This window comes from Sebastes fasciatus, chromosome 22 (assembly GCF_043250625.1).
Source record: "Sebastes fasciatus isolate fSebFas1 chromosome 22, fSebFas1.pri, whole genome shotgun sequence".
In the NCBI taxonomy this organism is placed as follows: domain Eukaryota; kingdom Metazoa; phylum Chordata; class Actinopteri; order Perciformes; family Sebastidae; genus Sebastes; species Sebastes fasciatus.
In genome coordinates this window covers 12,454,620-12,480,874 of record NC_133816.1, presented here as the reverse complement: position 1 = coordinate 12,480,874, position 26,255 = coordinate 12,454,620, and the positions used below count along the sequence as shown (strand labels likewise).

Here is a 26,255-nt window from a genome sequence, read left to right as displayed (position 1 = left end):
CCTTTCATCAATTTTAGCTGCATTATGCTTTGTGTGCAAGAACAACCAGGGAAATGTTCTATTATAGCGGGTCTATTTCTGCGTGTTTTTGGGTGTGTGCATTTGTAAATTCCCAAAAAGAGGTGCTGAGTGATGCACAGCTGCCATATAGAAATTAAGAATTTGAGGAAAAATAGATGCACACCATGCAGCCTGCACAACAAGATGAACAAGGGAATTCCCACTTATAGCTAAACATTCATTATTTATGTCACTGGGTGTGTCCATTTGCAAGAACGAGGAAAGGAACAGTAAACACAATGAGTTAAGTGAAAGTGAAAGTAAATAAAAGCCCTTCAGATCACAGCATACACTGAAGAGGCACGGTGGCATAAGAAGTGCCTTACTTATTCAAAGTTTTTAAGGTTCAGAATTTGAGGTAAAATGGATGAATACCAACATCCGTTGTTCTTTGAAGCGAAAGATCTGACAGACAAAGAGAAAGAGAAAATCTGGAGGCACTTTCAGAAAAAACGAAATTCTGGGGGAGGTGATTGTGGAATGATTGAAAAGGCTGGCGACAACACCTATAAAATCTGTTTCAGGGTGAAAGAAGGTAAGGAATCCTCTTTAGTTCAAATGAGTTATAGGTAGAATATACCTTGCAGTTCTAGTTTAAATGTAGGATTTTGTTTTGTGTTTCTTTACAGACCAGGAAAGGGTTTTGCAGAGGAAGTTTCACACTATCTCACTTCCTGGTGGAGAAATGCGTCTGACTGTGAGCCGAACCGATTCACCACAGACCCTTGATCAGCCATCCACGAGTCAATCACTGGTGAGCAAACATTGAGTAACAACTCTAATCACCTTGGCCGATGCCTTCATGATTACGGTAAACACAAACGTCAGAGGCAAATAATCTGGCTAGACCAGTTTGGGGGGATTTCTGAGCAGAGTCAACATCTGATAATTAAAATGTAAGCATTGTAGTGACTATTTTTATGATATCTTTTTATAATTCATAGATTCACTATTAGGGATGCACCGATTGCAAAATTCTGGCCCGATACGATGTTTAAAATAACAATTTGGCCAATAGCCGATACCGATGTTTTAGTTTCTGCTGTTTTTTATTCCCCTTTTGTGCCAGGGAAACAAAGACCTTTTCATTATAGAAAATAACTATAATAAAAATAACTGAGCTGTTTTAAAGTCATTCAGAATTTAATTACACTGCCTTTGAATGAGCACAAATTCAATCATACAAATTTATGAAACAACTTTTAATATAACCTTCATTCACATGAACAATATTCTTATTTTTAATAACTGCTTCAAAAGCCTTTTCGGCTGCTATACAACTACCTACTCAACGAGAACAATGTTTCAGTACTTTCACAGCCCAACAAAAATATTTGCTTTGTGAAACATAAATGAAATGTAAATGTAAAAGTGATTAGAATCATAAGCAGTGTTTCTCACACTCATATTCTACTTGCTCATATATTAACGGCCGCCCCAAGTATATTGGCGACCCATTTTAGCATTTTTCATTATTACTTTTTTATCCGTCCAAGAGAACAATGCCATTCGCGAATGATTAACTGGACTGACTGACTGATTGTAGTGACACATTACGCACACATGAGGTTCGTTCCCATCCAGACAGCAGTGATTGTTTTTAAGAAATCTTGTAAGCCATTGTTTTACTGTTTAATTTTTTGTTGACCATAACGTTCTTGTCGCTGATCTATCTCCGAGACAACAGACAACAGATAAACATCGGTCAGTGCAATTGGCGAATGTCATCTTATTTATGGCAGTCAACAAGGCGAATATCGGCTGATACCAGTGTTCGGACGATAAATCGGTGCATCCCCATTATCTATGTTTTTATTAGACTTACATTAATTCCTTCATTTGTTTGATATTGCTTTTCTTCTTCAGACATTCACAAAAGCAAACAAAAAAGGCCTTGAAAAGATTTTCCAGCTAGAAGTTTTCCTCCTGTATTTCCTGAGAGACAACCCAAGAGCATGTAAAATCTTACAGAAGCAACTCTCTTCTATCGGCTGCACGGTGGAGTTGGATTTTGATGAGGAGGAGGCAGTGGTTAGGGGGGATATTGAGAAAGGGCCTGGAGGAGCCTATGCTGCTGCAGAGACATGGGAGATGCAAGTGGATCGGGTCTTCATCGGTCTCACTGAGAGCTACCACTGCTATCATGTGATGGAGCCAAAAATAGCCCATATCATACGGCAGGACGTCTCCTTTGTGACCGACGATATCAAAGTGTACAAAGTCAGTGGTTATGTCGTGGTTGTGGGAGAAGTTGAGGCTGTAAATGAGAGGATTGCAAAACTGGAAAAGAGCCTGCCAACCCGGAAGGAAATACCAATTGTGGAGAAGCAGTTCAAACTGGTAGAAGAAGAGTTAAGTCGAGAAATGCGAGCACATTACCCAGAAGTTAAAATCCTCATAAGCAGCGTCTTGATCACCTTGGAAGGCCCTGACAAGGAGGTGCAGTCAGTGGCTACGAAAATTGATGAACTAATCACAAAGGTAAAGGAAAAGAGAGTTAAGCTCTGCACAGCTTTAATGAACTTCCTAACATCCAGCGGTGCCGTCTCCAAGTACCAGACTCGCTTCCAGCAGAGCCTCAGAAATCCTGTCTCCCTAGAGGTAGGGTCAGAACTGGTCCTGTCCAGTTTGTCCTCCGAGGCCCTGGATGAGGCTGAGGCAGCAGTGCAGAGAGACCTCGCTGTGGCCAATGTGCCATTACAGGGAGCTTCAGCTGTACCTCCAGATCTAGACAGAGTGAAGGAGATCCTCGACAAAGCCAAGAAGGAGGCAAACTCTCGGGAGTTCAGAGTGGACGTCAGCTTCATCCCAGGACCCAGTGGAACCGCGACCACCAAAGTGCGACTGGTGGGCTATAGTGAAAATGTGAACAAGCTCAAAGAGGTTCTGCATGACTACCAGATGAACCAGGTCGGGACACAAGAAGTGCTGAACCTACCGTATCCTGAACTGATTGACTGTTTTGATCAAATCGTAGACATGATTGGCATGAAGAAGACCAAGGTGACCTTACAAGCCTCGCATTTCCCATACCCTTGTGTGGTTGTGTCCGGTCCCCGTTGTCTGGTCCAAGAGGCCCACCAGGCCCTGATGTCAACTTTAGCCAGTCTGACGTCCGACAAGTTGGTTCTAAATGGTCCGGGGGCTCAGCGGTACTTCCAAGCAGAGGGTAAAGTGGGCAAGGAGCTGGTAGAGAGCTCCTGTCAGGTTCTTATCAGGGAACAGCAAAGTGTGCAGTCCCCAAATGTGACAACTAAACCACGAAGCGTCACCAGCCCCATCCCCAGCAGCCTCGCACCCCGACCCGTCCCCAAATTGCGCCGAAACACTGTTGGAAGCATGGCGGCTAACAAGACCAGTCTGGAGATCAGGCTTGGCAGTTTGGTGGATGAGCAGGTTTGACAATTTCTGTTCTACTTCACATCAAATAATACAGGTGCAACGCAACCACTCACATTGATTTTATTCCACATTATTTCCACAGGTGAATGTGTTGGTGGTCCCCATGCTCAACAGGCAGTTAACTTCTACTAATATTGGTAACTGCCTGTTGAATAAAGCCGGAAATGCAATCAAGTCAAAGTTTGACTCCGTGGCAGCAAATTGTACCATCGCCCCCGGTGATGTTCTGCAGGTTGATGCGCCGCCATCTTTGGGCTGCTCCAAGCTCTTCTTCATTGAGTGCTTGCCGTGGGATGGAGTCAGAGGGAAGAGTGTGCAGGTAAAGTGAAAAACTTCAAGAGGAGTTCAAATTCAAGGTCCACTTATTGACATAAAACCAATGAGGAAGAAGTTAAAATCCTGACTACTTTCTAATTTTTTGCTTTTACGATTTTGAAATTGTTTTTTTAGCTCCAGAATCGATATATTTTCTTATATTAGATACAGAATTATATAAAAACCTGAAAAATACTACTAATAATGGACCCGCCCTTTAAAGTTTAGCTCTACAAAACTAAAATTTTCTCTATGTTAGCTCACTTCACCTTTTTAGAAAGCAATTTGCAATGCAGGGTTAACTTTTGAAAACACTGAGGAAATGTCTGATTTTTGTTTTGCAGGCGCTTGGTAACGGGCTGAAAAAGTGTTTGGACCTTTGTGTACAGCAAGGCTTGTGCTCAGTGGCCTTCCCAATTATCGGACCTGGAATTGTTCTAAAATACCCGCTGAGAGAAGCCACTCAAGTGCTGACTGAGACAATTGGCCAGTTTGGATTATCTGCATCCTCTGGGTCTCTCTCCACCATCCACATCGTCATTAAACCGGACTACCCCGACTCTGTGGAGGTGACTATCAACACTTGGTTTGTAAGATGTGTTCATGCATGATTTATTGATTGAAGTGTTTGTATTTACAGTGCTACCATGAGATCTACAGGCACCTCAGCTTAAATGTGAACCAGGGAGGCCAAGGTAAGCAAATGTATTCATTAGCAATTTAATATTTCACCATTGCCATTTTCAGTTATCAGATTAAATATCAGACAAATATGAAATATATTGTGGCGTTTTTTCCTTTTAGCCATCTTCAGGTCCCTCACCAGTGACCTAGATGATGTCACAATGACAGTGGGAGCCGGGGTTAAACTACAGCTGGTGTTTGGTGACATTACCAATGAGACTACAGACGCTGTGGTGAACACGACCGACTTCGTTAATTTTCAGAATGGTGAGTGAGAGCTGAGGATGACTTTGGTGATCCACTGACTTTTCCTTTATTCCCACCAGCAGGTCAAAGTTTTCACGTATTCAGTCAAATTTCTCAACATCTTCTCACTTGGTACAAAAATGTTACTGCTGTAGATGTTTATGGTTGTGCTAATTTTAACTCCTTTATATATTGTTGGGTAGTTTGATCTACAGAAATGCATCATATTCTACAAGATCATATGCTTGTAGCGTCAAACCACATATCTCTAAAAAGGCAGCTTTTCATGGTTTCAGAGAAACAGCCCTGTTTTCAGCTTTGTGAATATTAATTTTCCAGCTGATCCAAGAGGATTTTAAAATAGTTTATTTAGCTGAAGAAGTAAAACAATTTACTCAACCCATAAAGGAACACTTCATCCTTCAGTTAATCAGAAAATTAAAAATCACAAAATTTGGGTAAAAAGGTACTAAAAATTGCAATTTTAAAAGAAACTAAAGCTGTCAGACACATTACCAATACCATACAGTGAAAGTACTAATACTACACAGTAAAATTACTAATACTACACAGTAAAAGTACTAATACTACAGTGAAAGAACTAATACTACATAGTAAAAGTACTAATACTAAACATTAAAAGTACTAATACCATACAGTGAAAGTACTAATACTACACAGTAAAAATACTAATACAACACAGTAAAAGTACTAATAACACAGTGAAAGTACTAATACTACACAGTGAAAGTACTAATACTACACAGTAAAAGTACTAATACTACACAGTGAAAGTACTAATACTACACAGTTAAAGTACTAATACTACACAGTAAAAGTACTAATACTACACAGTTAAAGTACTATTAACACAGTTAATGTACTAATACTACACAGTAAAATTACTAATACTACACAGTGAAAGTACTAATACTACAGTGAAAGAACTAATACTACACAGTGAAAGTACTAATACTACACAGTGAAAGTACTAATACTACACAGTTAAAGTACTAATACTACACAGTGAAAGTACTAATACTACACAGTGAAAGTACTAATACTACACAGTTAAAGTACTATTAACACAGTTAAAGTACTAATACTACACAGTGAAAGTACTAATACTACACAGTGAAAGTACTAATACTACACAGTTAAAGTACTATTAACACAGTTAAAGTACTAATACTACACAGTGAAAGTACTAATACTACATAGTGAAAGTACTATTAACACAGTTAAAGTACTAATACTACACAGTGAAAGTACTAATACTACACAGTGAAAGTACTAATACTACACAGTGAAAGTACTATTAACACAGTTAAAGTACTAATACTACACAGTGAAAGTACTAATACTACACAGTGAAAGTACTAATACTACACAGTTAAAGTACTAATACTACACAGTGAAAGTACTAATACTACACAGTGAAAGTACTATTAACACAGTTAAAGTACTAATACTACACAGTGAAAGTACTAATACTACACAGTGAAAGTACTATTAACACAGTTAAAGTACTAATACTACACAGTGAAAGTACTAATACTACACAGTGAAAGTACTAATACTACACAGTGAAAGTACTAATACTACACAGTAAAAGTACTAATACTACACAGTTAAAGTACTAATACTACACAGTGAAAGTACTATTAACACAGTTAAAGTACTAATACTACACAGTGAAAGTACTATTAACACAGTTAAAGTACTAATACTACACAGTGAAAGTACTAATACTACACAGTGAAAGTACTATTAACACAGTTAAAGTACTAATACTACACAGTGAAAGTACTAATACTACACAGTGAAAGTACTAATACTACACAGTGAAAGTACTAATACTACACAGTAAAAGTACTAATACTACACAGTGAAAGTACTAATACTACACAGTGAAAGTACTATTAACACAGTTAAAGTACTAATACTACACAGTGAAAGTTTAGTGGAGTAAAAAGTACAATATTTGCCTCTGAGATGTAGTGGATTAGAAGTAGAAAGTCATAAAATGGAAATACTCAAGTAAAGTACAGTAACTTACTTGAGTAAATGTTAGTTTATTCAGTCATACTGATTATAAATACCAATAGACAAGAAGAAAACACATGGGACATGAGCTGACACACACTTTAACACATAATTCACACTTTATCCAAACAATAAGGTTTTTAAATGACAGCTATTAGTCAATTTAAAGATATATGTACTCACCAGTCACAGAATAACTCAGTCACAGCCTCAATGTCCAGTTCAGTTAACAACTAGATAACATAACACAGCGTGGAAACGTATTTTTTTATCATTGGCCATAGTAGTTTAGCTAACTAGCTAACTTTGCTAGTAGCCTACGTCATGGGCCTACGTCTACGTCCTAACGTCTCTCTCTGACGCAGCGCTTTGAACAACCAATCAGAAGAGAGGATCAACAAAGGTCCATTTGTTTTGATGAAACTACAATTATTTATATTTTAATAAGAATTAATATTTTTCATATATTTTTATATTTTATAAAAGTAGCAATACCACGCTGTAAAAATACTCTGTTACAAACAGGCTAAAAGTCCTGCATTCAAAATATGAAGTCTTAAGTAAAAGTACAATAAGTATTATCATCAAAATATTCCTAAAAGTACCAAAGGTGTGGTTTTCTTATTCATTATTATTATTATTACTATTATTATTATTATTATTATTATTATTATTATTATTATTATTATTATTATTATTTTAAGTACCAAAAGTAAAACTACTCATTATGCAGAAAGGCCTATTTCAGAATCATATCTATTATTTTATTGGATTATAAAGAGTGATTATATATATATATATATATATATATATATATTTACTGTATATATATATATATATATATATATTTATTGTATATATATAAATAAAATCACATTAGCGTTGCAGCTGGCAAAGGTGTGGCTGATTTTAGTTACTTTATATACTGCTGGATAGTTTAATCTATAATATATCACCATTTATTAGTTGATTTGTATTAATAATCTAACTCTGCAAAGTAACTAAAGCTATCAAATAAATGTAGGGGAGTAAAAGTACAATATTTGCCTCCAAAATGTAGTGGAGTAGAAAATAGAAATACCTCAAAAGTATAAATACTGTAGGCTACTTGAGTAAATTAAGTTTACATTTTGGTTGTTACATTCCAGCACTGATTATAAATGTATTCTTTATTCTACAGATGGTGTGTGCAAAGACATCTTAACCATAGCTGGACCAGAGGTGGAGGCTGAACTTAGAGCAGGTGAGAAAAGAGGACCGGCTACACGTTTTCAAGCAACACAAACTCAAAAACGTCTTTAATCATATTCCCTGTTTGTGCGTAGCAAAAGAGAACCGAGGAGACATTTTTGTATCCCAGTCTGGACGGTTCCCCTGTGAAGCCATTTTACACGTCTGTGGGGAACAGGATGCAGCCACCATCGAACAACGGGTGTGTCGCATTGTTGAATATTGTGAAACGTTTGGGTTCAAGTCTGTCGCCATTCCTGCCATCTGTGCTGGTGAGTATGATGTAAGACTTTCCAGATTTCCACACTAAATGTACATTTTGTCAGTTTTAATAATTAAACTCTTTTGCAGGAGTCGGTGGGTTGGACGCTGTTGTCGTGGCAGGTGCCATCCTCCGAGGGGTCAAGGCTGCCATGTCGTCCACTCCTCTTTCCTGTCTCACTGACATCCGCCTCGTCCTGATCAAGATCGATGTCTTCTTGGCCTTTAAAGAGGAAGCTATGCAAATGTTCTCCACTGTTGCAATCAACAGAGGTTGGTCATAATCTGTCTCTTTTTTATCAAAATTCTGTTAACTTATTGGGAATTTTCCCTGATTGTTATCGTTTGTCCTACCTTCCGGTGCCAGTATCTCAGTTCCCTCATGTACAACAACAACAACAACAACAACAACAGGCCTCTTCATCTGTGAGCGCAGATCTAAGCATCCTCAGAACCAGCTCCACAAGCCAGCAGTCCGTCTTCCTGTTCATGGGTGTCGCCAGAAAGGACGTTGACGACGCCATGACAAAGCTGAAGGATCTGTACCAGGCTCAGTGCTCCACTCAAACCTTTAAAAAGGAGGAGCTGGAATGCCTCACCCAGGACGACGTGAAGGACCTGGAGCAGCTGGTGAAGACCGAGGGTCTGTACGCGCAGAAGGTCCAGGGAGACTTAACAGTGAGCGGGTTAAAAGACGGGGTCAACCAGGTGATGCAGATGATCAACGCCTCCCAGTTCGGCTCCCTCAGGAGAGAGGTAAGATTCAGGGATGAGGAGGATCTGTACACCCGTGTGGCTTGGTGCATCCTGGGACATAACGGCAACTGGGAGAGACTACCGAAACTGGCCAATCACGACCTGGAAAACAAAGATGTAGCGGGAGGGATAGTGGACGCGCAGGGTGTCCGGTGGATTGTGGATCTACAGAGGATGGAGGCAACGACACGATTAACTGGGCCGATGGCGAAGCTGAAACGACTTGAGCATCTCTCAGGTGAGAAGGTGTTACAAAAAGAGCGCGACTGATACTGGAGTTTGAGACCAATAACAATATGGATCCTTGAGAATGATACAAAATCAAAATAACATAAATGTTGTTAGGTTATGATTTTGTATTAAAGAGGACATATTATGATTTTGTGCTTTTTCCCTTTCCTTTAGCGTGCTATATAGTTATATAGTTTGCGTTGACAAAGCGTTGGTATTTGACACCCTGGGAATGAGAATGGGCTGGAATATCTGACATTTCTCTTCTCGTTCTGTCCTTCTCTCAGATTTCACTCTCCCTCTGTACTGGGACAACATGGCAGCCGGTGAAGCTTCGAAGCTGGTTGCACTGCAGCCGTCCTCCGCAGAGTACCGGACAGTGAAGGAGGCCTTCAAAAGAACCGTCCGCAAGACTGTAATGAAGGTCGGCAGCTTTCACTGGAAAAGACATATCATTTTGGCACCGTCCAGATTAGATCTATGATAGCTTAATAGCTGTATATCTCTATAGTATAATGAACACAATGCATTTGAAAAGATATTTACATCCTTCCAAGGTGAATTTAGCAGCTCAGTATTTTCTTGGCTTTTTCTTTCCTGATAGATCGAGCGCTCACAGAACGTCCATCTGCGACGCGCCTACGAAGCGCAGAAGAAGCAACTCTCTGATAAGAACAAACAGCAGGGTGGAGCCAGTGAAAAGCTTCTGTACCACGGGACGACCCAGGACAACTGTGACTCCATCATGAAAACTGGCTTCAACAGGCGCTTTTCTGGGCAGAACGGTAAAGCTCTTTTAGTAGTCTTTGCTTCATTAGTGTAGGGTCAGACTGTGGCTGCTTGGTCTGATTGGTCAGCCGGCCCACTGTTGTGATTGGTCAACTGGTTGCATCATGACCTCAGTATTTCTAAAGCCCTGATTGAAAGCAACTATACTGGCATCTATTTCTGTGAAAAACTTCTCCTCTGAGACCAAGACAAAAACGACCCATGTTGTTTACATTTTCCTGACCAGCAAGCTCAATGTGTCCAACCACAGTTTGTCTCCTAATAACACTTTCTTAAACCATGATAATCTTTCTTTAACCAAGTCATTTTAGTTGCCTAAACTTAACCAAACCTTTAACTACAGACATGTTACTGTTGTTTAGGTATGACGACTTGTTGTTAATCCCATATTTCCTCTTTTTCGCAGCAACTGTATACGGTCACGGAACCTACTTTGCCGCAAACGCCAACTACTCCGCCCAGCCCACCTACTCCAAGCCGGCCGCTGATGGTTCCCAGTTAATGTTTGTGGCCCGGGTCCTGACCGGCATCTACACTCTGGGTCAAAGCGACATGAGAGTTCCCCCTCCTCGCGATGACCAGCAGACCCACGACCGCTACGACAGCGTGGTGGACAAAGTGGACAATCCCACCATGTACGTTGTGTTCCATGATAACCAAGCGTACCCAGACTACCTCATCACCTTCAAGTGACCATGAGGGGGAAATGATGAATTTTCCATCGTGCAAGTTATATAAATATACAGAAAATGTTCTAGTAAGTAAAGGTAAAGAAAAAAGTAAAAGATAAGCTTTAGATTCTTAGACAGCTATATTTTTCCGGTATATTTAATTAGAGTTACAGCTATAAAGTATATGTATATGTCTTTAGTATTTAATGTTTAAGTGAAAGTTCTCAGGATTATTCCCCAGTTTACATCAAAATGTTTCTGCGCTGCTACTTAACTTTACCTGCAGGGTTATTCCTCCAGCAATGAGGATGATTTACTGTTTTTTTTAGACAGTTTTAAATTTGTTTCGGGAGATTGTAGCTTTACTGCCAATTTAAGCATTAATAAAATTCAGAATCGTTGATGGTGACTCTATGTTGTCTAACTTTTTGATATTGTTGCTCATGAAGTTAAAACGGCACGATGACAACCAATGATCACTCACATGGACACACACCTCCAGGGAACATATTGTCACAAAATGATGCAGTTGTTAATCTTTTATTTGGTTGATATTTGTTCTTGTACAAAGACAAAATGTGAAGAAACAGATGTTATAGGTCGATATAAAGAGGTGGAAAGAGCTCTTTATGCTACTCAAGTAGAAACATTGATATTTAAGTTTAATAGTTGTAGTTGCATAGTGGGACTATGTTTTGAAAACTGTGTCTGTCAGCGTGTTTTGGCATAATTCTGCTCCCTAGTGGCTAAAAAGTGATTAATGCAGCTTTAAAATTAACACAGGCTGTGTCTGAAACCCCTCCTTACTTACTCTATAGCACCCTGTATTTACTTTATGCCATTTTATTTCAGTGTCTGAATTCTGATAAGCGAATTTACAAAGATTGGATTGCGGCCGCTGAATTGCGCATCATTTGCAACCGCTATCTGCCCCGTCTCAAGGTCCGATTCACAAAAGATATTGCGCTGATGACATCACAGCGCAAACACGCTGCACATAACGTTGTGCAGCTGAGTGTAATTTGCCATTTTTTTTGCGCCGGATTTCTATTATCCATGTGGCAAAGTATAAATGTTGCCTTAGCGTCAAGAACACAATAAGCAGACGGGAAATGAAAACTCAGGCAAGGAATTTAACCGTGACATAGAGAAACCATAATTGAGATTTAATATCCCAGTCTGTCAGTGTTTCAGTTACCAACTCTCTGAAGACGTTAATAATATCACTGTAACTGAGTGTGGCTATTAGCGCTGATCTTTGTGAATTGGACTAGTTTTTGCAATGAGGCTCACTTGCACAGAGCCAATTTTGCGCCAATTGTCTGCATATTACCTAATTTAAATATATGCAAATAGCACAGGCACTATTTACTTCAGTGTGAAATGTATGCACGACATATTGCCCTCAAAAGTTCAACAACGGAACAAAAAAAGTAGTGGCCATGACATGTATACTACGATCTGCTAACAATGATTTATTAGTGTCAGAAATCTCTATTTACTGCTCACTATAGAGTAAAATATTGAGTGTTTTATTATATAAAGAGTAGTGAATGATTAAATGAGGGAGTGGTTTCAGAAACAGCCATACTGACTCTGTATTTTTGAGTTAAAATTAATAAACTTTTTGAATATTGAAAAAAATCGTAAGTAGCAATCATAGATTTTCCCATTTGAACATTGCTAGTTATCATAAAAAAGTTCCTCTTTAGCTGTCAAAATGTTTGATATGGTACAAAATGTGTTGTATTATTATTTTTTTAAACTTGCATTAACACACTTTTAAAAATAACTGTATTTTCTAGATCAAAGAGATCTCTCTTTTCTTATGACTAAACTATTGTTATCATAAATGCTGAAGCTACATCTGTTAAACTATAAACTGTAAGCTGTAACTATGTTATATGCTTATATTGTGTACGTGAGTTGAATGTTGTCTGGCGTCAGTGATCCTGCAGCGATCGGCGGCTCAGGGATTGATGGTGACGGACGCCTGGCCGGAGACCTGCCTGAGCTCAGGACAGTCCAGAGAGGCCATCACCCTGCTGATGCCGGCCCTCTGCGGGACGAAAAACTCGCTCCAGGTCAGGGAGGAGTGTCCTGGGAGCAGACTGAAACCAGCAGGAGAAGAGTTAGATGCCAGAAGGACTGGGCTGAGTTTTTGTGTAATTTCCAAAAGAGTCAAAAATATTGAATCAACAAGCAGTAACACTTTACAATAAGGGTACAAAACACCTGCAAACATTTATTTTTTGGCCTTGTGAACTCAAGGTTTACATATCATCAATTAATGAATGTTATTTCAACTGTTTGTTTTTTTTTATTTGCTTTTGCATGGACAGTGAACATATAGACCAAGGCACCTAATTATGCAGAGATGTCTACAGGAGTATGCACAGATACACAGAGATACACCAAATTGCAAAATAAGTGTAAGTGTAAATCAATAATACTAATATTAAAATCAATAATAACAGCAGCAAAAACAACACGGAAAAAATAGGAGAAAAAAAAATAAATATATATATATATATATATATATTCAAAAATAAAATCAAATAAATGATACTGGAAAAATAAATAAATAATATGTTTCCTCTGTGCTGAACTCACCTGTAATATCTGGACTTCAGCGGCATGAGCCCGGGTCCTTCCATGCGAATGGAGACGCCCTGCAGGCTGGTGGTAAAGGGGTTTGTGAACTCCACTTTCGCCATCATCTCTTCATTCACTTTGCCAACTGCGGACACCTGAAGTACAAAAAGGACTTAAAGTCAAGTTGTTGAACTTACTGGTTGGATTGTAGGAAAAGTCATTTTGGAAAAATAAACACATTTTTGCATCTTATACAATCCAGGATGTTTTCCAAAAGGCTGATGCCAACAAATTAGTTTTTTTTTTACGTGTAGCCAGAATAAAAAGCAACAGACCGTGACGGTGAGTTTGGGGTTGTGCAGGGTGACGACTTTCATGGCGGTGACGATCTGGCCGGTCTCCTTGATCTTCCCAGTGGCGATGAAGTGGAGGTTGGCCTGTTCCACCAGATGCTTCATGTAGTCCCTTGACTCGACCGTCACAGACTCCTTCACACCTGGGGAACATACTTTAACTTTAATTGCATGTCTTTTTTAGAGCTGTCAATCGATTCAAATATTTAATCAATCAATATTCAATTTAATAAAGTGGATGACTGAACTTTATTGAGTGCTTTCATGTGTTAAATTATGGTATTTAAGTATGGTAATTATGGTAGTGCTGACATATTACTTTTTTCTTCAGAAATGTTTGTGCAAATTCCCATGAGGTGGTACATCGTAGAAACATGACATTTTCACCAATTATTGGAAGTTTTGTGCAAATGCTGCTCAATATGACCCCAATCAGCCTGATAGGGGCGCTATAACTTAAGATTTCATGAACTTTGAAAAGTCATAACTCCTACGTCCTAAGTCCGATTTACAGACATCCATCTACGATTTTCAACTTCTAATGGTCTAAATTCTTGATACTGTTGTTGTTGTCAGTAGAAATACTTCTGAGTATTAGTCTATTTATGTTGGTAACAAATAAATAAACGCCTTCTCACTTTTGTTTGGCCCAATCGTCACTGAGGGAGTACTGAACAGGAACTCGGTGCTGCTGACTCCGGTGTAAAACACCACGCTCCCGCTGATGTAGGCGTCCACGGTGCGCTCCTGGTCGCTGCGGTTTACGAACTCCAGGTTCAGCTCGAAGTCGTCACCCACGCTGACCTCCAGGGTGGGCAGGACCAGGTCCACGTCAGCCTCAGGAGGGTCGGACTTCTCCCGCTGACAGCCGTACTCTTCCGCTTTTTCCAGGACTGTCCGCTCCTCCGTACTGCCTGGATTGGAAGAATGAAACATGTAAGTGTGTTTGCACATTATTATTATTATTTAAAAGGATAACGTCAATGTTTTTTGGCAACCGGTTTTGCCTTCCTGGTTATCTGCACAAAGTCAGCCTATTTGGGGATATCTGGTCCTCCAGTAAAAATTCTCTGATTCCAGCTTCTTAAATGTGAATATTTTCTTGTTTCTTTACTCCTCTATGACAGCAAACTGGATATCTTTGAGGTGTGGACAAAACAAGACATTTGAGGATTTTGTCTTTCAGTTATAGAAACGGAAATGTATATAAACTATTTGTATATAAAACTTGTACGTGTATTTATCTAAATCAGAAGCCGAGGCTGCTATAAAGAAAATGGTTCTGCTCGCTTTTAAACCACTGCGATCTCTGACCTTCGGGAAACTTGTATTGATCGCTGATGTCGCGGCGGGTCATTTCTCCTGGAGTTTTGGTCAACACCATGCGGCCTACGTGAGTCCGGTTCACTTTGACCGGCTCCATGGTCCCATCCTTACTCCGGGAATAAAACACCACGTCGCTGTTGACCTGACGGGAGACAGACAGAGACTCTCAGTAGGATAATATACTTTTTTACAGAAAATCACACTGAAATAGTGTAATTTAAAGACTCACCTCAGCGAACACAAAGGCAGCGTCAAATGGGAAGCAGATCTGACCATGTTTGATGGCGTGGACTGATGCAGGACCACATCTGTACATGCCTTTATTGATAACAGAGGAAGAGATTTATATTCTGTTAATTCTCTAAAAATAATTGGATTAGCAATTAGCAGAACTCTTAATAAGCCATAACATGTCATTATAAAGCTAGCAATTATTTCTTATAATAATTATGTACCATCACTGGTCTCCTGTGGTGTCGCATCCACAACCTGCCAGCCTCCAAAGCCAGTTGGGAGGTCTGGTCTGGACATGAAGCACTCATTCCAGCAGTGATAGTTCCTGATAAAAAAAAACATGATTTAAAATATCATTAGAGACATTAGTGTGATAAAAGTCCTGTTTTGTTATTATCTAAACTTGTGCATTACTAATAACAGTGTCGTAGTCAAGACCATCTAAACCGAGACCAAGTCAAGACCAAGAACAGAGTGTATCGAGGCCAGACCAAGACTTTGAGGGGTTGAGACCAAGTCAAGACCGAGACCAGTGCGAGTCCCACACTGCATGAAACACTTAAATAAAATGTGGAACCAGAGGCACTTCTGAAATTGATCTGAAAGATCCACATTCCCATAAAAACACCCACAGAAAACAAATTAAAATTTCGTGACATCCCCGCAGTTTTGGTCTTGAGAGCAAGACTGATCTGGAGTAATACAACACTACTAATAGAGGCCTCAAAATAGAAATGTCTCGCGGTCATTAAAATAAAAAATGTTCTTCTAAGGAAGCCTGAATGTATCCAGCAAGTTTGATTGATTACAGTACAAGCTATCTTGAGGTTTTGGTCTGAAGAAGGCCCGATATGAAAGTCCTGGGGAGTTCAAATTGTAAAGGGTTCATCCTCTGAGGTGGTGGTTCCCAACCTTTTTCGACACCTGACTAAGTGACATATTCTATGGATTTCATATTATATTCAATGCATAACAATAATAGTACAGAACAACTGATAGACTGTAGAATTAACCCAGATAGTGAACGCAATAACTGCAGGAAGTTTGTGTTAAATGAGCAATTTGGATGAATTTTTTGGGGCAGATTATTTGATTTCCTGTGAATATCCCATCAGAGATGAGTTTTTCTGTTATTTTTAATACAATTCTCTCTCAATATTATGTATTTTTTTAATTCTATAATGTTCTATTAGCTCTTTGGTTATTTTAACTGCGTACTTTTCTAATGCAGTATGTTTAGCAGAGAGGGTAGGGTGTCTTCATCGTGGTTTGGAACCAGCGCTCCGAGGAGCATGAAAATGCTCAATAAATGTCATAGCAAAATGCTGATTAGATTTTTATATTCCCTGTAAACAAGTCAAACTTTTGGCCTGATTTTGGTGTTTAAGAAAAGTCAGGGAATCATAAAAAAGTATTAGGGTTCATCCTCTGGGGATCATGAATATTGTGTATTGTTACATAATGTTCTCAAGAGTCAAAATCTCCGTGTTATCGTAAACTACATAGAAGATGTGTTACCAGATAGAGTCTCTGGTGCGAGCGCGGTCGATCCTGCCGTTCTCGTCCAGGATGATGTCGGTCTTCAGGTTTCCATCGTTGTCGTGAGCAGAGTAGAAGTTGGTGATGACCCGCGATGGGATGCCGAGACAGCGCAGGACTGGAGGCAAAACATTTAACAAGAAAAGACGGAAATCAAGGAGTGAAAGGAATACATAGAAGCCATGACAAGAGGGATGAAATCATCCCACAACTCTCTGTTTGTGTGACAGATCATTTAGATGATTACGTTGCCCAGTGTAAGTTTAGTTACAGCCTTTTCCCAACTCTTTATGACTTTCTCCTCTGAGGTCTAGAAAATATTTGGAAGGCATTTGGAAAGGTAAAATATCTTTTTTTTAATATAATCTGCTACTTGGGTCTCACAGGAGTTGAAGACGGCGGCGTAGACCCAGCACTGAGCGTAGCAGATGGGCTGCTTGGTGCTTTCGTAGGTGAGCAGGATCTCTGTGCTGCCAGTCCAGGAAGTGGGCGCCACTCCGTAGGTGTAGTCGCCGCTCCAGTTCCCCACCAGCACGCCGCCGTCGTCATCACGAGAGTTCAGCTGAGTGCGACAAAGAGCAGAAATTTATGGAAAGGTCAACTTGACAACCACTATGTCTCAGACATTGTGCTCTTTTTGTATTAGTGTGGATGTAGCCTTAGACTTCATTTTGAAATGCTGGGATTGTCTGAAAAGGCTATTCTGCAAAAGTCTAGCAGATAAAGAATGAACATTTTATGAGAGAAATCATTTAGGTTACAGCTTGTCATATTTCAAGCCAGTGTCACAATTTAAGTTTAGTTTCATGGAAAGAAAACAGCCTCATTATATTCACTGTATCAGTAATGTTGTATGTTTTACTGCACACTAATCTTCTGCATGTATTGATGCACCATTTAACTGCATATCTTATGTAGCTGTAAACCAGTTTCATGTGTTTTAATGGACGTCTCACCATAGCAGAGGCCTTCCTGGTCACCCTGACGGGGTCTCCTCTGTCGGTGATGGGCATGTCAGACCGGTCCATGATGCACAGACAGGCATCCAGGACTCCGTAGTTAAACTAGCAAAAAAACTACCGTTAGTCAGTAAATGATTAGGAAAATCAGTGCTGAAGTCCTCAATTGGTTTTTATTCTACCTGTCCATAGTTCCAGTCTCTTTCAGCGACATCGTCGTAGGCGCCGTGGTAGATGATCCCAATCTCATTCAACACACACTCCTGCCTCTCTTTCTCATCGTCCAGGAACACGGCATCAGCTGAGGAAAAAGCAACGTGGATGTTTATGGACATGAAAGTGAGACAAAAAGCCAATAAAAAGAGTTGTGGTCAAGGAGCCTGAACCGACCTGTAGCCCAGGGGTTGAAGAGGATGTAGAGGTTTCGGCTCTCGTCCTGTCTGGTCCTGCGGATGCCGAAGGGCGTCACCACGGCGACGTACATGTGGTACTTCCCCACGATGCAGTTCGCCGCGGGAGTGATGCCCATGGTGACCGTGTTGCCGGCGGTGTTTGTGATGCGGCCTGCCCAGGAGCTTTGACGGTCCTTGGTGATGAAGACGGGAATGTAGGTGCCCTTGCTGTACTGGGGGTTGGAGCCTGGGTGAGCAGGGAGCAGCGGCAGATTTATGTCATGGACTGACCACGTGACTGTAGGGCATAAAATACCACTTTGAAAACCATTAAAATGACAGTATGCTGGACTCACCGATGACAAACTCCACTGCAAACTTGTCTGTTTCGGGTTTGTAGGGACGGTTGAACTTGATCTTGACCTGGAACTCTTGTCCCCGACGGACGACGAGATAGTCAGAGTTGTACAAGTCGGTGTGGTGTTCAATCTTGTTGCTCTCGTTCCGCTCCTTCAGCATGTCCACCTCCGTGATGTCGAGATACTCTGAATGGACAGAGAGAGAAAAAGAAAGGGAGAGAGAGAGACAGGATGTCTCAAAAACATGTAAATAGATTTCCATGACATTTTATGGAAGGGCCACACCACTGCCTCATTAACAAATCATTGTTTTCTAGCTACGCAGTAGATTGAGACTTGATGTTAAAGGGATAGTTCGGGTGTTTTGAAGTGGGGTTGTATGACGTACTTATCCATAGTCAGTGTATTACCTACAGTAGATGACGGTCAGCACGCCCCCAGTTTGGAGAAGAAGACAGTAGTTAATTATCAGAAACCTCATTGATGTGCATGTCAGTTATCACCACAACCTCTCATTTGTGGCTGTTAACCGTCATCTCACAATAATTCCAGTCATTGCATTCATAAATTCCTGTCACATCTGGATATCTCTCCCTGTGCAGCTCTTTGACCACAACACAGGGTGGAGTGGAGCGCCAAGCTGCAGGATGTGAGCAGAATTTATCCCTGTTTGGACGTCACTCATGTGTCAATCACGTGTCAATCATGCGCAAAAACGATTGGAAACGTTGTCACTGTCGGGAAAAAGACTTAATCTCAAACTGAGAAGTGACATCTGTCTTCTGCCCTTCAATTCTGCTTTTTTTGAGAAACAAATAACTGACTTGGACTTAATAAAACTTAGCAATTCAAGTTAATGTTTTACAGTGTACTGCCTCACCAGTCATAGGTGGAAATCCTCTCGGGCCCGGGAAACCAAAGGGCTCAAACTCAGGTATGTCAGTTGAGTCAGAGTTGGAGCTGGAGATGGGAACGGCGGTGCGGCCACGGTTCGTCGTCTTGGGAGGGGGTCCGCTGGGACGAGGAGGGGCAGTATCGGGGGCAGTATCGGGGGGAGTATCGGGGGGCAGGGTGGCGGCTCTATCAGTCATGGTGGCGATAGGTCAGGGTCGATGATCCGTCGCAGGACTGCAAGAGGAGAGCAGATGGAAAACACACATTTTTTACTCTCTTTACTTGTTTGTATATTTGAAATAACTCAGATATTTCATATAGTAAACAGCATTCTTAGCAGAGGTGCAGCATCCTCCATGAATCTGACTTCACATTTAAAATATGCCCGATCACTAGTTAGTGTCTATGTAGTTTCTTTTAGAGGCTGAATTCCCATCATGCTCTGTTCATTCCTGCATGGCAGGCGAGCTGTTTTCAAACCCATCTGCTTTACATCTGTGGAAAAACTGGAACCATGTCTGTGTGTGTGAGAGAGAGAGAAAGAGAGGCTGAGTCCTTGTCCCTTTTATTCAAGAAGGAAACATTTTCAAAAGCCATTCAAGCAGAATGCATGAAAATATTAGAGCTTGTGAATGATGAAACAACAGAGTGAGATGCTTTTATATTACGCCACATGTGGTCTCCATGTGTGTGTTTGTGGGTTGGGTGGAGGGGAGTTTACGGTCATTCCCCTTCCTGTAAAGAAAGACACTTTTAGTGTTTGGTGATTTATTTTCAACTCATAAATATTGTGTTTGTATATTTTTGTGGTCACAGACAGAGAAACATGAATCATGTCATAATTTAGAGCAGTCACTGAGGGAAACCACAGCGAGTCTTACTGTGGTCGTCTTCTGTGTGGAACCATGTTATTATGAACAAATACTTATATAAATATCCACTGAGACAACTACCCAATGTTGCATGCAGTCAAATTGGGACCAACCAATTAAAGAATTAGTACGTTTTGAAATTAAATAATTGCTATAGGAGTACTGATGGTAGTATTAGCAGTAAAGGAAGGTTAATTAAGTAATTAAGTATCACCAGTGATTATAAAAGTTGTATTATTAGTGATAGCAGTGAGAAATAAAATCAATACAGTATGTATGGAAATAAAGACATTATTACTACTGTACTCCTATTATAATGTTGTGGTTTAAAATTAATATTTGATTTTTTTTTAGTCTCTTTAAGTTAATGAACTGAATATCTTTGAGTTTTGGACTGTTAATTGGACAAAACAAAACAGAAATTTTCACTATTTTCTGACATTTCTTAAAGATTAGTTGAGAAACACAATTCACAATATGAATGATTTGCATGAAAACAACAGTGTGTTAGGAACAGCGTGTACATAAAATGTATCTTTCTATGATTAATGTGTGTGTTTGTGACACTAAATGCTTCATTACATCCCCCCTACCCCTTACTCTTTTATTTCTTCCTCCCTTCTTTTATTTCATTTGGTATTTGTTTGTTTTGTTTTTTAAATTGTATTAATTTATTTAATTAATTAATTTAATTCTTTACTAAGTTACTGACAGCAATGTTCATCTGTTTACTGTTTTATCAAGCTCAGGCTTGTAACTAAATGATGATGATGTTATAAATAATATGAAAGAAATCATAAAATGTCATTATAAAAAAAAAGGTAAAAATATAGATTAATGATCGATCATGAAAATATTTCTTAGGTGCAGCCTTCGAATTGATGATATAATAAGGATTTAAAAAACACAGTAGCATAGTTGTGTACTAGTAATACTTCTACAATATAAGTAGTAGCAGTACTAGTAAAAAGAAGACTTTGTTAAAGTTTCCCAGACAAGTTATTTCCATTCATGACAAACCAAAGTAATTAAAAATAGTCCTAAGTAAAGGTGAAAACAATAAACCAAAAACTGAACACTAGCACGTTCAAACTTGGGTGTGAATCCATCAAACTGCTGTAAACAAAGACCCTCTGTCTACTCAGAGTGACTCATTAAATCCACCAAAATATGAAACAGAACTAAAATGACATCAACCCTTCAGCCCACATGGGGTCGACCTACGACGCCGAGCAGGAAGTTAAAGCCACGGTCGTTATGTAAGCATGTGGTAAGGCTGATTTTACCGTTAAATACACAACAGCTGTTTTCATAAGGTGCTAGCAGAGAGCACTCAGTATGTCAGGTTACAAACACCTGCCTCACTGTTGCATAATGTGGGCGTGTGTTGGTCGACGTTTGGCTGCATGAGTCATCATTTAACACAGTGAAAGTTCTGTTTTCACCTCAAACACCGGTGGCACAGATAAACATGTTACCTTCTGCAGACTGGCAGACAGACAGAGGTGCAAAGAAACACTTTTGAGGTACTTTAGTGGAGTATTTCTATTTTAGTCTACTTTATACGTCAACTCCATCACATTTCAGAGGGAAACATTGCAGTTTTTACTCCACCACTTTATTTCACAGTTTTAGTTTTTTACAAAAAAACGAACATATGATGAGCTTATAATAAAATGTAATATACTACTAAAGCTCCTTGTCATGTGTCAGGTGTCTATGATGTGTCAGCAGTGATTTTCAAATGGTTTTATTTAAAGGGCGGGTCCATTATTTCTGTTTTTTTTAGGTTTTTATATCATTCTGTAGGTTTCCAGTGTTGTTCCTTATGTATTAAAATCAGAACGTTCAAATATTGGTCAAAGTATGTATGTTTTAGCGTCAAAATGTTATTTTCCCAAGCCCTTCTAAAAATGTTTTCCCACGTGAAGTGACGCAGTTTTCTACATGTACAGTATACTGTATATACAGCCTTATAGTCAGTGTATTAACGTTACATAAAGTAGCTTATATGGCAGTCGGCTCCCAGTTTGGAGAATCAGACAGAAGTAACAACACGGAAGCTACTGCTGTGTGGACACCACACGGACTCCAACGGTAGACCAGTAAAATGTTCTGCAAGGTAAAATTACTGTTTTTATAAATGGAGTCTATTCTGGTGGCTTATTGATTAGCTTACTTTGGTAACCTACATCACTGCTTTTTGCAAGTACTGCGTGGGCGTTTCCATTTGAAAAAAATGGAACAGTTCGCAGATGGACCTTTAAGTAACTGCTTGAGGTTTCAAAGAGGTAAAACTCTTGACTATTTCACAAATATAGAAAAATATTAGAGAAAAGTCTAAAATATGAATACAAATTAGTGTAGGAGAACTTAAGGAATCATCTCATGATCACTCAGATTGATCTTGTGACCATTTGGAGGGAGTTCGACCCCTAAGTTGGGAACCACCGGACTAAACAACCTAACTTTATATAAAGTAGTTAAAACTAGCTCCACCTCGGGCCAGCGGCGAAAAGTTAAATGTTACTTCTAATAATGTAATAATATATCAGTCACAGTGCAATGTTTCTGCAGCACAAGTACTTTTACTTTTGATACTTTAAGTATATGTTGATGTTAATACTTCTGTACTGACTTAAATAGCAACTTTTACTCATAATTTAGTTTTTTTTGCATTGTTGTATTGCTACTTATATTGAAGTGATAATTAAGTACTTCTTCCACCACTGTGACAGCACATAATAAATACTATAAAAAGTGTAATAATATGCAAATTGCTGATTTCATAGCAACATGCAAGTCCTAGATAACCTACAAGATTCATGTTAGATAAAGTCATACTTATTTTGAATGGGCACTGGTGGAAGAAACAATAAGTGATTTACTTAAGTAACATTACATTTATTTGTTTATCCAAGTGTGGGTACAACCCTAAAAGTGCAATAACCATGCAACTACAAGTATGCTGATCTACATTAGTTTTTTTTTGTCTTGTTTAGTAACAGTTCTGCATAAAAGCTTTCAAAAGTAAAAGAACTCATCAATAAAACTTTAGAAGTTTGAGGCATAAAATGGAAATAGTCAAGTATGTCAAACTGTACTGAAGTCCAAGGCTGCATATCGGTAACCTAAAACTTTCCCAGTTCTGAGACACTTGTTACATACATTACATGCACACACACGTCTTTAACATAACTTTGCTAAATTCTGACACAGGAGAGACATGCACACATGTTAACCAGCAGAACGGAGCCTTTCTGTGCTCATCATAAATCTCTACGCCAAGAACATAAATTTCCTCGGCAAAAACTCAAGTTAAATGGACGAGGTTTTGCATGTATAATATACTTTTTAGAAGCAAAACAATATTAATTTCAACTGTATGGTAAACCTTATATTTTAGGTAATATTCAGGTAATAACCCCTGGATTTCTAAGTCCACTGTTACCGTTACTACTACTACTAATACTCAGGTAGTGACCGCTGGATTATTGGGATGTAAAGCATCAAAGTGCATCATTAATAATACAATCCTAGTGATGTCCATAGGCTTTGTTTGAGTTATTCAGCTTCAAAGATTGAACAACAACAACCGCAGAATGTTGCGGTTGTTTTTGTGCAATCTCTCCCAGATGTATCAGCATTCACATGCATCTTCACATCTGGATGGCATAAACACAACAAAGTTACAGAGCTGCTGAGGAATTTAGGTGCGATAAAACAGTTGCACCAAAGCAGAGCTCTTAATCACGAGGGCAAAGTTTGTATCTGTAAAGTTTAAGTTTGAGTGCAAAGTGGACGCACCTCAGATGAAGTTGGAGAGAGAAGCTGCTGATGGTTGGAGTTGGTCTGCTGCTGCTGCTGCTGCTGCTGCTGCTCCGTCTTGGGAGACTTCTGCTTCTGCTTATATACCCTACATGGGTGAGGAAGAGTCATCCATGAATGTGTGTGTGTTTAAGTGTGTGTGTGTGTGTGTGTAAGACCTCTGCAGGGAAATAGTGTTGTCGTGGGTGTAACTGGTCAGTCCAACTTAGGAGCAGGATGTGGAATCTACCATCTCTGTACAACCCACAGCTGGATGCAGCTCAGACAGATAAAGTCCGTCTGATGTCTGAGCTCTGCAGCGGTCAGACGGGACACAGTTTGATATACATGCAGGTTTAAATAACTATCTTCATCTTATTACTGGTGATAAAGAAGAGACACGCCTTTGTTTTGTTTCAGTTTTTTTTTTCTTCTGCTGATTTTATGATGTGTTTTCATTAGCCATGATAGCATTCATGGTCCCCAGATGATAAATTGCAATAAGTTAATACAGCCATCATTATTACTGTTAAGACGCTGACATACCAAGCCGTCGGTCGGCCGTCGGTGAGTGTCCGGCCTAGTTTTTCCGGTGTGTCCCGCACCATCGGGCTTCGTCTCTCTCCCTTCTAACGCTCGCACGATGTCTCTCTCTTTTTCTCTGTCTTTACTTTTCATGTCATCAGACAAAGAAAATTGCTCTCCCCTCGTCCTAAAGTGGTCCTATATCGATACTAGTGTACTTCCTTGTTTTATGAATGAATGAAGAAATACACGAGTTGAAGCACCGGCACTGTGTGTGTGCTTGATCAATCAGTGATGGTCATCCCTGCAAACACTACCCCTGTTCTTTAAGAAAGTACTACCATCCGACCAGGGGCTTTTTGGGGGGTAAAAAGACCCCGAAAAATGTCCCCGTAACTTATTTAAGACCCTGGTCACTGCGGTCGAAACGCAATGAGTTCCTCAAAAGGTTCTTATTACAGGGCAACAGTTCCTGCGGGCGAAACAGCACTTTAGTGTTGCTAATAGTTCATGTTTATCTTGCACACAAGTTGTTCCGTTGTTTGTTCACAGGAAAAGCTCCGACTGCTCTATTTTCAGATTGTTTATCTTTACTCGTTCAGAGTTGATTAGGACATTATGTTAATTCTGTCCCTCTTGTTTCCAGTCACAGGTGTGGTCGGTGTGCTTGGAGTCCACTCTCTTTTGATGGTTTGTGGTGGCATATTTACGAGCGAGATGCTTTTATTTGAGTTTTGGTTTGTGTTATCTTTACACAGGTGGGATACTCCCACCGCTCCACCAATAGTATGTCGTCTCCTCTTCCTCTGTTTTGGGGGTTTTAGCCTCTGTTCTAAATAAAGAGGGCAGGAGTTTTGGAAGTTAAGCCACACTGACTGTTGTGGCCTCAGTATGGTTGGTAATTCCTGGTAGGCTACTTATAATTGGAGTATCACTAATAAGAGCCTCTTTACTGGACTCGTGCATGACCTGTGATGAATGACCGGAATAGACCCCAGAGCAGTGGTCTGATTCAGGATGCTGACACTGGCTTAAAGCTGGCCTGTGGTTGGCCCTAGTTTGCACCTCCACTTAAAGGGTACCCTGTTTTTTTTTTGTTTTTTTAAAACAAACTTATGTTTACATTCACAAAACTCACAAAATGCATTGAGTGCATCATTAGCCAAGTTTCCATCCAAATTTAGAGCAACAAATTTCCTAAACTCTCCAGTTGAACAGAAGCTTGAGTTTAAATCACATGCTTCATCTATGTCAAGATTTACTCTGTCTCCATTTCTATTTCCATTTCCTTTGTCACACTGTGTTTTATTGATTCACCAAGTTTTTCACCTCAGCCAAGCATAATTGTTTATTCTTCCAAATTTAAACTTTAAACTCTATTTCCGAATTTCACTTGTTGAGGGATGTCAGGGTTCCAGAAATTTAGTAGTCGATACCGATACCAATGAAATTCCACGATTCTCGATATTACCGTTTGTACATTGTTTTTTGTTAGGAAGTTAAACAGGTCATAATTCCCTCTATTATCTATTTTATATTGCTGTGAAAACATCTCCTTCAAACAACTGGATCTATTCAAGTTTCTCACCGAAAACTACATTTTACAAGATTACATTTGAACACATCATGATAACGTTAGAATTTACCTTAGCCCAATACTCATCCCTCATTTAGTGAATAGAGCCTGAATGTATCATAATGTAAATCAA

The 26,255-nt window shown here is 39.5% G+C and overlaps 2 protein-coding genes across 2 annotated transcripts; one reads left to right on the top strand and one right to left on the bottom strand.

The window, feature by feature from the left end:
* The first annotated feature begins 329 nt into the window (after positions 1-329).
* LOC141760570 (protein mono-ADP-ribosyltransferase PARP14-like) lies at positions 330-11,804 on the top strand. The gene is made up of 14 exons (XM_074623470.1): positions 330-595; positions 690-814; positions 1,927-3,456; positions 3,545-3,781; positions 4,122-4,346; positions 4,418-4,472; positions 4,582-4,728; positions 7,934-7,996; positions 8,079-8,255; positions 8,335-8,517; positions 8,612-9,238; positions 9,519-9,655; positions 9,836-10,016; positions 10,427-11,804. Exons 1-14 carry the CDS (start codon positions 424-426, stop codon positions 10,711-10,713), a joined length of 4,146 nt encoding a protein of 1,381 aa, XP_074479571.1. The 5' UTR covers positions 330-423; the 3' UTR covers positions 10,714-11,804.
* On the bottom strand, positions 11,215-24,148 carry f13a1b (coagulation factor XIII, A1 polypeptide b). The gene is made up of 15 exons (XM_074623471.1): positions 24,022-24,148; positions 19,329-19,576; positions 18,446-18,634; positions 18,088-18,336; positions 17,880-17,998; positions 17,695-17,802; positions 17,123-17,300; positions 16,718-16,856; positions 15,421-15,524; positions 15,195-15,283; positions 14,954-15,107; positions 14,278-14,553; positions 13,622-13,782; positions 13,305-13,441; positions 11,215-12,802 (listed from the first exon to the last, which is right to left on the bottom strand). Exons 2-15 carry the CDS (start codon positions 19,537-19,539, stop codon positions 12,661-12,663), a joined length of 2,256 nt encoding a protein of 751 aa, XP_074479572.1. The 5' UTR covers positions 19,540-19,576; positions 24,022-24,148; the 3' UTR covers positions 11,215-12,660.
* Positions 24,149-26,255: the final 2,107 nt, after the last annotated feature.